This window comes from Labrus mixtus, chromosome 6 (assembly GCF_963584025.1).
Source record: "Labrus mixtus chromosome 6, fLabMix1.1, whole genome shotgun sequence".
Classification (NCBI taxonomy): domain Eukaryota; kingdom Metazoa; phylum Chordata; class Actinopteri; order Labriformes; family Labridae; genus Labrus; species Labrus mixtus.
This window is the reverse complement of record NC_083617.1, coordinates 13,608,388-13,620,975: the sequence shown is the minus strand read 5'-3', so window position 1 is coordinate 13,620,975 and position 12,588 is coordinate 13,608,388. Positions and strand designations below refer to the sequence as shown.

At 39.5% G+C, this 12,588-nt stretch overlaps 2 protein-coding genes across 3 annotated transcripts in view; one reads left to right on the top strand and one right to left on the bottom strand.

The window, feature by feature from the left end:
* cep170aa (centrosomal protein 170Aa) overlaps positions 1-391 on the bottom strand; it is a 39,176-nt gene extending 38,785 nt beyond the window's left edge. Inside the window, exon 1 of the mRNA XM_061040091.1 lies at positions 240-391. The gene's annotated coding sequence lies outside the window, so the exon portion shown is untranslated. The remainder of the gene's footprint in view (positions 1-239) is intronic.
* A 3,334-nt stretch (positions 392-3,725) lies between these two features.
* rtkn2 (rhotekin 2) lies at positions 3,726-12,577 on the top strand. Of its 2 annotated transcripts, none has more exons than XM_061040089.1 (12): positions 3,726-3,881; positions 5,626-5,825; positions 6,014-6,072; positions 6,269-6,322; positions 6,435-6,552; positions 6,843-7,043; positions 7,663-7,757; positions 8,110-8,216; positions 8,307-8,438; positions 8,895-9,063; positions 9,227-9,334; positions 9,579-12,577. In XM_061040089.1, exons 1-12 carry the CDS (start codon positions 3,747-3,749, stop codon positions 10,286-10,288), a joined length of 2,088 nt encoding a protein of 695 aa, XP_060896072.1. In that variant the 5' UTR covers positions 3,726-3,746; the 3' UTR covers positions 10,289-12,577. The 2 variants fall into 2 exon arrangements, with proteins under 2 accessions (XP_060896072.1, XP_060896073.1); XM_061040090.1 differs by lacking the exon at positions 3,726-3,881 and adding an exon at positions 4,597-4,694.
* The last annotated feature ends 11 nt before the right edge of the window (positions 12,578-12,588 follow it).

Below are 12,588 nucleotides of genomic sequence, written 5' to 3'. Positions count from 1 at the left end.
TAACTAGCCTGTTTAAACCTGGGAAGCTTTAAAGTCGGTTGGGTCAAAAAGGAGAATTTTGAATCAACATTAATAACCCACATTATAACATGAATGGATGAGAAAAGCAGAACAGCGACTCTTCATTCTCTGCATGCCGCAAACTTCACGTGTCGACCACACAGCTAAAAGCTTACAGTTAGTAAGCCGGAATATTTTTCCTTTATGCTTAATTTAAGTCAAATTCACGCCTCACTTACCCTTTTCCTCTCCGGTGTTTGTAGCTGTCGAAGGTAGGTAGGTGTGTGTGTGTGTGTGTGTGTGTGTGTGTGTGTGTGTGGTTAGAGCCCAGCCCAGCCGCTGCTGCAGTTCTGGCTGTGCGCATCGGCCTTCTCTCCCCCTCCGTTGCTCAGCGATACGCTACTTCCAGCTAAACAGCGACGCGCGGATCCATCCTGCAAGAACCGTCAAAACAGCGACCATATGATTCTAAACTTCCGGTTACTACTTTCAAAATAAAATACGAGCGACGCATGCACCAGCAACCTTAAATATTTGGGGGACACGGAAACCTTTAAGACCCTGAGGGGTGTAAAGAACACAATTTCTCTGGACAGACGGGCAGACAAACAGAAAGAAAAACTTTTTTTTTTTTTTAGTCCCTAATGGCTTAGTCTACAGTGGATTTACAAACATAAAGTCTTAAAGACAACCATAGTAGTAGATAGATTGAAAATGATTATAGCTCATCATTCCTTGGCCTGTGAAACTAGGTGGGCACTATAAAAAACAATAATATTAAAGTTAGGACATACATTTTACAGAATTATGACTTACTCCTCCCTCTGCCTGCTGCACACTGAGGAGGGGGATTTAGAGCAACACTTATTTGTTTCCCCGATACTTTTTCTTATTTTCCTAAAAACTGTTTTTTTTTTCTTTTTCCCATGCTTGTTGGACTGCTGGGTTTTGCTCTAGTTTGGGCGGGAGACAGTGGTGTAGTGGTGCCAAAATAAGTGGGTATACTCTTAATTTTTTTTTTAAGTCGTTTGTCTAGCAGAGGATTAACAGCCTCTGTAATAAACAGTGACAGGTAAGACTGCTCCTACATATTTAGTTTATGTGTACTAGACAATTAGAGATGGAGTAAGGAGAGTCATCCCTTCACCATCAGGGGAAAAAATTGCAGAATACTAATATTGTCAATCTTTCAATGGTGTTTATCAGAGGAGATTTGGAAGTTGGTATGGAGACTGACAAATAAGTGGGTATACTCTGTATAACAGCGTGTAAGCTGCACTACACCACTGGCTGCAGATCACCTGTAGTATTGTTTTTGGTCTTTAAGTTTTAGGGAGAGGTGCTGGGAGCGACAGGATAATGCAAGGTTGGCTCAGCATCTCCCATCTTTTCTTGATTTTGGCCATGGGTCTCCAGTCTGTTTTGGTTTCCTTGGTTTATTCTTTACACTTTTTTCGGTTAAATAAAGCGTGTGGGTTTTCAGCCCTTTAAATCCTGTGGCTTCCCTTTCATTTATTTTCAGTTTCCATGTCACTGACCCTCCGTTCGGTTAGTTTTTGTAGGGAGCCAGTTTTTGTAGGGAGCCTGTAGCCTGTGCTTTGGACTGTTTAAACTTCATCCTACACCTTTTCATGTACTGTCTGCTTCATGTTGAATACATTAGCATTCTTGTTAAGGTTACCTATTGTTTATTGCTTTTGTAATTGTTTTATTTATGTAAAAATATATAACTATACATATATACTATAGGCCTACAATTATTTAGTATATTTGTTTTACATTTAAAATGTTGACATGAGTTGAACGGAAATAAAACACATCTGTATACAGCTTAAGGCAGGTGAGTAAGTGGCAAGGTAAATGGACTACACCAAACTAGCTTAGAGGATTATACACATGTTTATAATTTTCAAAAATGATACTTTTAATTTTAAAAGCAAATGTTGTGATTTCCGGAGTGTGTTATTTTCTCTACCTTGACAGACTTCATCACCGCAGCGCCAGCGTCTACATTTCCAACCATGGATGCTTCCAACTCGACCAGAAGCCCATGACAGAACCGGGTGGGCGGGTTTCCTGGACTCACTCAGGGTCTATTGTTCTCCACAGCAGCCGGGTCACACAGCTTGCAGGACAATATTAACGCTGAAAATAAAGCAAATGTCTGCGACGTGATGGTCAGCTCAGTGGAACAAGGACATCCGGGAACCAAAAAATAAAACAAACGATCTACTGAAATGAAAATGAAAATGTTGCACTACAGGATCTTAAGAGTATTACTTGGCTTTTTTTTTCCTGCCTACGTGCATACTAATTAAGGAGATTTTAACAAACTGTTGGAAATAAAAGGTTAGTAAACCACATAGACTTTAAATATTAAAGTAAGACCTCAAAACGAAAAGAATCGGTTTTAATCATGGTTAAATCAGTGCTTTTGAAGGACACCGACATGTTTGCAACTAGAAACGATTGGGCTTAATCAGGTCAATGAAAGTGTGGATCGAAATTACTTTGAATTTTATTTAGTTATTCTTAACGCATACGTACACAGAAAAGCCCCCAACACAGTTTCAAAACAAAACTTTAACCGAAAACGTGATACTTCAAATCGTCTGGCACAAAAATTACGTAATGACGTAATGACGCTCCTTCTTAGTCTGAGTGGAGCGCTCGGTTTGTACCTCTGAAAGTACCGGCCAGCAAGACGGGTTGTCTGGTGTTTATTTTTGAAATGTAACACCTGGGCCTGTTACTTTTGTACAATGTAAAACGTTGTTGTCAGTGCTGCCCTACAAAGGCAAAAGGCAGTAACTTCAATTTTTTTTTTTTTAATGAGTTTTTGTCATTTTTGGAACATTACAGATGTGCTTTATTATGTGGACATTGCCTTAACTTCCAAAAGCCCTCGAGAAACCAAGGCAGAGTCCAGTAACTTCACTTATAAGGGTCTTTGTATTACAGCATTCAGGAATGCTCAAACTGAGTTAAGGTCTTCTGCCTTTGTTTTGCTGCGGATCAAAGTGAAGTTACTGTTTTACTGCAGTGGAGTTAAGGCGTTATGCCTTTGTTTTAATATCTTCTGACACACACAGTAGCTTGACCAAAGTGTAGCAAAGAAATAGTGTTAGCTGTGTTATTTTAACCATGCAACCAAGTGAAATACAGCATCAAATGGAAGTTACTGCCTTTTGCCTTGGCATGACGCCTTATTATTGTACAGGCAATGCAAAGGCAGAGTGCCTTAACTTCCAAATAAGGGTCAAAGGTCATGTTTGAGCCAAAGATTTTTTTATGTACATTAATAACCTCATTAAAAAGACAAATAATTGCCACATTTCCAATAGTCTGCCTGCAACTCATTTGGCTGGACAACAAAAAGACTTTAAAGTCATTTTTCTCAGTTCTACACTCTGGTGAGTTAAGATCTTTTTGCCTTTGTAGGGCAGAGTAGTTGAACTACACCACAGACACTTATTGTCTGTTTCTTGAGGTAAGATTTCTTCAGAATGATACTGTGTGTGTGTGTGTGTGTGTGTGTGTGTGTGTGTGTGTGTGTGTGTGTGTGTGTGTGTGTGTGTGTGTGTGTGTGTGTGTGTGTGTGTGTGTGTGTGTGTGTGTGTTAGTTTCGACATTACCGCCCATGCGGCAGATGGCGGTACTTGAATCAAACCCCCTTTGTTCGTTGTATGTTGGCGCAGGAACGTGCGCAGCCTGCTGCTGTTGTTACGAGCGAATGGTTGTGCGACATGGACGACCCGCGGGATGTTCAAATTTCCAAGCGAAACGGGAGCTCCAGGTCGTTAATATCGGCAAGTTCCGCGGTGGCAATGGAGATTAAGCGAAAGAAAATACGACAGAGTACCGTATTCCTTCTGACAGAGGTATGTCCAGAGATTTCTCGAGTGGACTTTTGTTGTTTATCGTCAAATCTGAATCACAGCGACACTTCAAGTTACGCTGGGAAGGGTCCAAAGTGCAACGATAAAACGAGGCTTAATGCACGCTTCTTTAAGTTTTAAAATTAACAACAACATCTTGCTTATTCGGTAGGCTGTGCTCAAGCAACTTTTTTTTTAACAGCTTCTCTAAACATTGGGTTTCTATTACCGAGGACAAAGCGAGCAAGTCGGGTCAGTTAAGAAATACGAGACCTGCCTCTTTAACATTATTCAATTCCCCGAAACCAGAGCTGTGCACTCTCTGCATTGTTGAATGGTCCAGAGCAGGGATGGGCAACTTTGGTCACAGCAAGGGCCACATTCATTTAATTCCCACTGCCAGGGGGCCAAATTGTAGGATACTAAAACGATTATGTCTCAAATTGAACTCAACATTTACCAGTGATCAAATATTGTCATGGCCATATTTCTGGTTTTCATGATTTCATGGCAGATTTCATCATGTTTTCTTCATGTTTCCAATGAATTGATGTGTAAAAAAAAAAAGTTAACCTGAGGGCCACATTTAAGGTTGATGGGGGGGCCGCATGTGGCCCCCGGGCCGCCAGTTGCCCACCCCTGGTCCAGAGCATGGACAGGAATAATAATAAATGTTCTTTGTTCTGACACAGCTCCATCTTAATGTCATTACAGAACAAAAGCATGAGACGATGCCCCAGTCTTCTGAATGACTCTCAGCAGATAATGAATGATATGAATTTGTTGTATATACGACAGATTTCCAAAAAGCTGCAGGTGCAATATCATAGTATGAAAGTTAAAATGGAGAATGATAATGTTTATATATCCCTAAAACAGTTGTGCATTTATTTCTGAAATGTATTTGATCAATAATACTAAATACAATTTTTAAGAGTTTAAGTTAAAGAGTTGTTTATTTTTTAGAACGGATTATATCAGACATAATCATACTCCATTTTGGCTACAAATATGTTAGCTTGATCCAACCCTAGATCCCTATATTCCATTTCTCACTTGTTGTTTAACAGCATGCCATTGTCAAACATACATTTGAAAACTGCATCCTTATCATCCAAAGTGCATGTGATCTAAATCGAGTCATAACTATCACTGTCCATCTAACATTCACGTCACAATATTCATCAAGTCATGTCAAACAAAAAGTTGCTCTTGAGTGATGAAAACATGGTGGCCTCAAAGGGGATGACATTTAAAAAAAAAATCTGCCTATCAATATCAACTGAAATGTTGTGCTATTACCCTCTCATGGTGGTAACTGTTCAGTTTTTTTTTTACTACTATCACCCTCAAATACTATCGGGTATCAGGGATTATGTGTCTATACACAGATGTAATACCATAATGAAATATATCCCAAAAAAATCAGCATGATAACAAACAACAGCAGTGCATTAGCAGCAGAGAGTACAATGTTATTATAAGGTTAAAACAAATCTCCATAATCACTCTTTTCCCACCAGTAATCTGTGTTTTATAATCCTTCTGTTTGGGATAAAGAAGTGTCAAAACATCTCTAATAACTGTTCAAGGGGAAACGTCATCTCGGCAAAATCAACATGTTTGCATTCCTCATGTGTTATATAGTTTTACGGACTTACAAAGCAAAAAAATCAATATATATTTATTTTCATATTCATTATTCTGATTACTGGAACTTTTTCCTTTGTATGTTCTGTCCAAAAAGAACACTAACATACAAGACAAGCTTGAGTTTGAGATACGGATGCGTGAGGGTGCCTACAAGCTGCTCCTTGCCTGCAGTAAGAGAGAACAGGTTCTCAACGCCTCCAAGAACCTGCTGACCTGCAACGCCAGGATCAAGGCTTATCTCACACAGCTGCAGAAGAAAAAAGAGGAGCAGGACATGATGGGAGCAGTCGGGAGGTGAGGAATTTGGGGCCCGCTGTGTTTAGTCTTTTAAAAGCTCTTTAGACACTAATTGCCTGCCTTTCAGTGACTCAGGACAGGACTGAGTGTGTTTTGGAAAGAGGTTTATACATTTGAAGTTCTGTCTTGTTGCAGAGAAGGTCATAATTTGATCAATTGTGATATTCTGTAAACGTTTACTTCAGACTTTCAGATCCAGTCTTGGATGGACGTGCGTGCTGTAGTGGAACGATTGCTGTGTCTGGTAAGATTGGCTCCACCATTTATCCGCAATCATTATCAAAGAGTCAGCGTGCAGAATGAGATCCTTCTAAAACCCTTAATAATATCTAATATAATAGTTTTAACGGAAATATAAACTTGTAAAATACTTTCCAAATTTAGAAATGAAATCTTAAGAGTGTTTCTGTGACAAACCTATGTCCTGTCTTCTGACGTAGGGCTGCGCATTCCTCTGATGTGGAGGGATTCAGACCACTTTAACAACAGAGGGAGTACGTTAGTCCTTGTTTTGCTAATTTTCTGTTTAATTTTCCCTGATGTTTTTTTCTTTTCTTCTGAAAACTTGCTATACTACAAAATTCTTGGCTCTCCTTGTGTTAATAGGCTCTCGTCGAGTGGCGTTGTTCTGTCTGATGCAGATTGGCTCAGAGGTGTTTGACACAGAGATGATGGTGGTGGACAGATCAGTCACTGACGTCTGCTTTGAGGGAGTCACCATCTTGTAAGTAAATACTGCACGTCTAATTTGCAAGGTAAAATAGTAAGAAATGCTGTAAAATCCTGAGTGATTTTAAGGATATGATGCTGAAAATCTGATACATGAATGGCAGAATATGCGTATGTTTGGTTTTACAAGCATTGACGCCTCAGAGATCAGATCTGTGCATAAAATGCATAATTCAGGAATTTTTTATTTTCAGCATTGGGTTGTATTCTACTCTTTATATAACCTGGTTTATATACATTTAAATGTTTATGTTCTACTTAAAATGTCTCCATCATGTTTTATAGTAAAGAAGCAGGGCCTCTGTTTGAGCTGAAGGTGGAGCTGTGGAGCTGTGCCCTGGAGGAAGAGCTCACTATGGTAAACACGCCAAAGAAGCTGGCCAAGAAGCTTCGCAACTCCTTTGGAAAGATGTCTGGGAAGAAGCTCTGCCCTCTGCTGGACAGTCCAGACCCCGACACATTCCTGCAGCACAACCCCATACCAATGTAAGTATTGAGTTATCCCATTAAAAAAAAAAAAACCTTTACAGATTCTTGGCTCTCTAAGGTTTTTGCAGCTGGGAACGAACTCAATTATGGGTTGAGCCTGGAACAAAGGTTTTAGCTGCAGGCTCATGAAAGGGTTTGTAAACAAATTATACAGAATGAGTATTGAAACGAGGGTTAAACCACGATGGGATCAGAAGGCCTTTAGACATTCATAGATTTTTTTTTCTGTCAATGTATCAAACTTATTTTTTCTGCAAAAGCCTTTTGATATTTCTCCCTGGGTTTTATTTGTGTCTGTGACAAAAAACTACTTAAAAGGTCTTAGAGCATCAAATGAAACCCAACAGCACATCTGTTAGTGATACACACCACATGTTCAGTGTAAGGAGAAACTTTGGGGTCAATAGGCCTCTCTACCAATTCTGTTGGTATAGTGCATGCTGGAGTCTTAATATTAATATATCCCTATTATTATTTATTTTTTGAGCTCGAAGTTAAGCATTAATATTTTTGTGCTTGAGCTTTTGAAGTCGATGTTTATAAATAAATAAAAAGCTGATGCAGCATTCTTGAAGGACCATTAAACTATGTGTTTGTGTGTCTGTACCTGTACCAGAGGAGCCAAGTACAGCCTGCTGGCCTACACAACGCTGGGTCTGCCTGAAGCTGAAGGCAGCTTTCAGTCGCACTCCCTCATTGTCCTCCAAAATGGTAAGAAGGAACAGAAATGTAATATGTGGGAATGTAAATGTATTATTCTTTTGAGCTCCTGCTTTGATTCACCACGATGTGATAATCTAGATTTACTACAAAGACAGCTTCAATAGAACAGATTCATTTTGATGGAATGATTCAAGTTCAGCTTGCATTGCTTTTGAGGCAATAACATTAACATTTAAAAAAGCTTTTGAATCGTGTTTTTATCTTTTTGCTTAGGAGTATAATGATTCTTAATGAGTACCTCTATCTTTACACAAAGCTTATACGTGTTTATTAAGATGCATATACGCAGATCTCTTTATGTTTTGAGTTTCTTTGGCATTGTTGCTTTTCATCCCCACAGCCGAGTGGTCATCCTGGCTTCCACTTTATGGCAACCTCTGCTGCCGGTTGGTGGCTCAACCTAATTGCATGACACAGAGCATGATGACTGGCTACCTGAACCAGAAGGTGAGTCGACTGCTGTTAACAGTATGGTCAGTTCCTGGTGTTAAATTATACGGTTCTTGTCTTATTTGTTCTCTTTTATGGTGATTTCAGCAAAGTGTGGAGGGGATGTACCGCTGCTGCAGTCTTTACTGTGTGCTGAGTGCCGGCTTTTTGTCCTGTTACTTCACCCCAGAGGAAATTGAGGCTAAGGTGCAGCCCACTCTCAATGTACCCATCAACAAGGTAAGACAGAATCCAAACTTTTTTATACCACATTATATTTTGCTCTTGTCTGTACTTTGTGTTTGATTGTATTTATGACTTTAATATGTAAGTGGGAACGTAGAAATGTTAACAACACCAGGAAGTTGCTTCTACTGTCAGTGTTATCTCTGCTTATACATTGTTATGTTTTCATTGAGCTGTCTGGTTAGCAGAATTTTAAATTAAATACAAGCCTCAAAATCATTATTATTGATTAAAATCTCAGCTCAGAGTTTTCCCTAACGTTTTCAGTCAAATGAAGATGCCACATTACTCACGGATGTGCTGCTTGCATCTCTGACTTGTAGTTGCTGAATTAAAATGTATTTCTGCAATATCAGCGATGAACTTTTTATTACAGTCCTCATAGAGCTCTCATTTGTTATAGTGGTACTCGTTTTTCAGCCTATGAAAAGTTGTGGTTTGTTTCTGCAGGACACTCGAATTCGTATTATGGAGAAGGAGTCGGCAGGCCAGAAATCCAGGAGTCTGTGCATCATCAACCCTTCACCAGAGGGATCTCACACCATCATCTTCAGCACAGAAACCAGGGAGGAGCTGGAGGACTGGCTGGATGCCCTCAACCAGCACCTCTATGATCAGAGTGAGTATGTTTCTGTGTAAACGGTTATGTACTGTATGTTCAGAGCAACACCATGTTCGTGGTTTTGTGGAAATATCTTTTTGTTCTGATATTTAGCTAACTTCAGAAAAGATTGTTTAACCTTTAATCTGTATCTCTGGTGGCTGTCCTTGTTTATAACCAGGCCAGTGGCTGCACTGTTGCAACCGGCTAATGAAGATCGAGGTTGTGCCACCACAGAAAGCATCACTTTTCCTCACCAAGCAGGCTGATTCGGTTTACAATGACCTCAGTAAGTAGTCTAAATGGAACAAGTGGCTGAATGGAGTTGTGTTGTGTTTAGTGTTTGATGTAAGGGTCTGTATTTATAGAACATACAGTAACAAATGGGACAATAAATGTAAAATATTTCTATTTAACACAAATAATAGCTGACATAATTAAATAAACAATTACAATACAATTTATAACATTACATTTTTTGTTATGTTTATTATTTTGATGTAATCTTAATGCTCGTTATGCTTGATGTGCAGGTATAAATTCACCTGGTAAGTTTGAGAGCATCACAGACATGATCCACAACAAGATAGAGGAAACCGATGGCCACTTTCTTATTGGTCCTGAGGAAGAGAAGGAAGCACCTAATTGGTCCACTCTGTTTGATGGGTCTCATTCTGTGGTCGTGCAGAAGAGTATTGTGAACAAGAGCAAAACCTCCACCCCTTGCCCAAGCCCCAACCAAAGCACCAGCTCTACACCTGTCAGCAACCAGAAGCGCCGTGCCCCGCCCCCTCCGCCTGACAGAAAGCCTTATGCTTCCTCCATCCGTCCCGCCAGACCTCCCCTGCCTGCTTCTCTTCACCCTCCTCCTCCTCCTCCTTCTCAGTACCAGGAGAAGGAAAACTCAGGCATTTGCACTTCACGCCCGGCCACAAGACCCAAAACTGGCAGACCGTCACTGGATGCCAAGTTCTCTGCCATCATCCAGCAGCTCCAACGGAACAACACTGGAAGTGCAGGAGCCGTCAGCCGCAAGAACGCTCCGCTCGGCGTCCTTGATGTACAAACACAAGGGCAGCCTCCCCAGCAGCTTGAGTACCAGAGCCACCACATCCAGACCACTGAAGCCACAGGTGACCATGGCTTCTTCAGACCGAGTCACGGTCCTGTTCCTGCACAGCGGAGCAAACTAAGGAAGTCATTCAGAGAGAGGATGAACCTTAAAGCCTTCGACCATAACTAGATTTATCTAGCTAATCCTACCTTACCGCTTATACGAATAACTCTTTGTATAAAAGAACTCTTAATGGTTAGAACTTTTAAAGTCCGCTAGGTAACAATAAAATGAGTATTGCAATTTATTTAAGTGTACCAATAACAATTATGTGGTGATATTATTGGAGTGGTCCTTAAAAAATTAAAGGAATAGTTAAACATTAAGGAATGTTTACATGCTTTCTTAGATGTAAAAGTATTACCACTCACCTGTATATTTAATATGAACCCTGAAGCCAGGAGACAGTTAGCTTAGCTTAGCATAAAGATGGAAAACTGTAGTTAATGTGTGCTTAAAAAGCTACATTTTTAAATTAAATAAACAACATTTTCTTAATAAACTATGAGGTAAAGAGACAATGATTGGAAGCTTTTTTTTAAATCAATACAGCACGGCTTACTGCTTCCCACAGGCTTTCAGTCTTTATGCAAAGCTAAGATAATCACATTCAACTTTATTTGGCTAATAGATAAGAGTGGTATCAATCATCCTAATTTGATTTCCCAGATGTCATACAGTTTCTTTAAATCTAAAGAACGGGTGGGTGATGTGGTCTCTTAAGAAACGGTCCTCACATTGTCCGTCATGACAACCCAAATCCCAGTTGACTCCTCACGCCACAATATCAATATCTTATTGATACACCTCCAGCTCCATTACTCAGTTCTAAACTTTCTCATGTGCAGCTAACCCGTAGATGAAATAGAGAGCTAAATGTTGGCTTGAGCGCTGCCATCATCAATCCCACTAAAATGGAAAAGGCTTATTTCTCAGCTCCCAGCTCTGTCACTGGGACATGGAGCAAAGAAAAAGCCCTTGCAAAAAGCACTCAAATTGGAATTGATCCACGAATCATTCCTTTTGGAACCATTGACTTATTACACTTACTGTGACAATTTTATGACCACTATAGTTGATTTTAAGGGAACAAGATTTTAGGAGCGATTGCAGGCACTAATGTGACTTCTCCATTTCCCAGAGGTCTTTATAATGGAGTGACCTTGGTTTTCAGTGGCTACACATTATGTTCAACATAGTTTAATAGTACAGCCCATAACTGCTAGGAGGATAATTGAATGAATGAGACTTTTGAGAGGCTAAGACAATGAATGTCCCTGTGTTTGTGTTTTTAACATATCCAATACTGGCAACCACTAAATATTTCAACCATTTAACAATCCCATGCTGAAGAATGGGATTCATAATAACAGAGTGTGCAAAACATTAGATACTTTCTCTGAAACTGCCAGGCAACATGAAGCAGTATGCTGAAAGCTACAATCCCATTTTGTTTTATCTCACCCTCTAAATTCTTTTTAATCAAGAAGGGGGATGTAGATTTGGGGGGGAAGGCGGATTACAGGAGGATTTAGTTTAAGCCTTGAAAGAAAGGAGAATGGCTTGTACAAAAGGGGATGCTGCTTAATATAAGCAGTGTTTTCAAAAGGTTTCTATGCTCCTGTGAACTAACACTATATTAGGCACTTTGATGTTGTTTCAGATTGGGCCTTATTGACGTTATTATATACCTTGATATGATGATCATCTAATTATCTCAATAGCAACATTACAATTTCCTGTATCCTCCATCGACACTTACCATTTTCAGATGGATAAAGTGAACCAGAGACAAAGGACACAAGACTACTTATTGCTGACATTTATTTTGAAAGCTAATCTATCTGTATAGTATTTCAGACTAACACTGTAGACCCAATTAAAGCAGTATCATGCAGGAAATGTGCCTTCTGTGGACATTAAGCATGATAGAGGGCATGTGATCTAAGGCCCTGACACACCAAGCAGAAGTACTGTTGCTTAGTGACCAAACAAAGACTCAACATTCTTACTCTTGATTAAACTAATGAGCCAGGGTTTTAGAAAATATCTTACTATTTCTCTTCTCATTTATCTTAACCTGATGGTAGTGATTACAGTAAAAGCTACAATCTTTAGTTTTGTAATGTCTCAGTAAAAATGTTGTTTTGATTATTAGTAAGATACAGCCATCTCAAATCAATTATTTAGACTTTAGCTGGCACTTTATTTATGTACTGAAAGCAGGAATACATTCATCTTGCCCTGGTGCTGAATAATTTGTGTATAGTGTAATGTGAACAATATTGTAGTTATATAAATAATGTGTTTCTCAATAAGTGCAATTTTCTCCCTCCTCTCTCTTTGCTGTTGTCTTGGAAGCTAACTGTATTTTTTTTTTATTATCGCTGATCTGCAATAAAACGGCCTACTTTCTAACCCGGTGAGGC

Excerpts from the sequence above, each read along its gene's own strand:
- rtkn2 (XM_061040089.1), top strand. The coding sequence starts at position 3,747 with ATGGACGACCCGCGGGATGTTCAAATTTCCAAGCGAAACGGGAGCTCC. Across the intron at positions 6,323-6,434 it reads CCACTTTAACAACAGAGGGA|GCTCTCGTCGAGTGGCGTTG; the intron begins GTACGTTAGTCC and ends TTGTGTTAATAG. Across the intron at positions 7,044-7,662 it reads CAGCACAACCCCATACCAAT|AGGAGCCAAGTACAGCCTGC; the intron begins GTAAGTATTGAG and ends TACCTGTACCAG.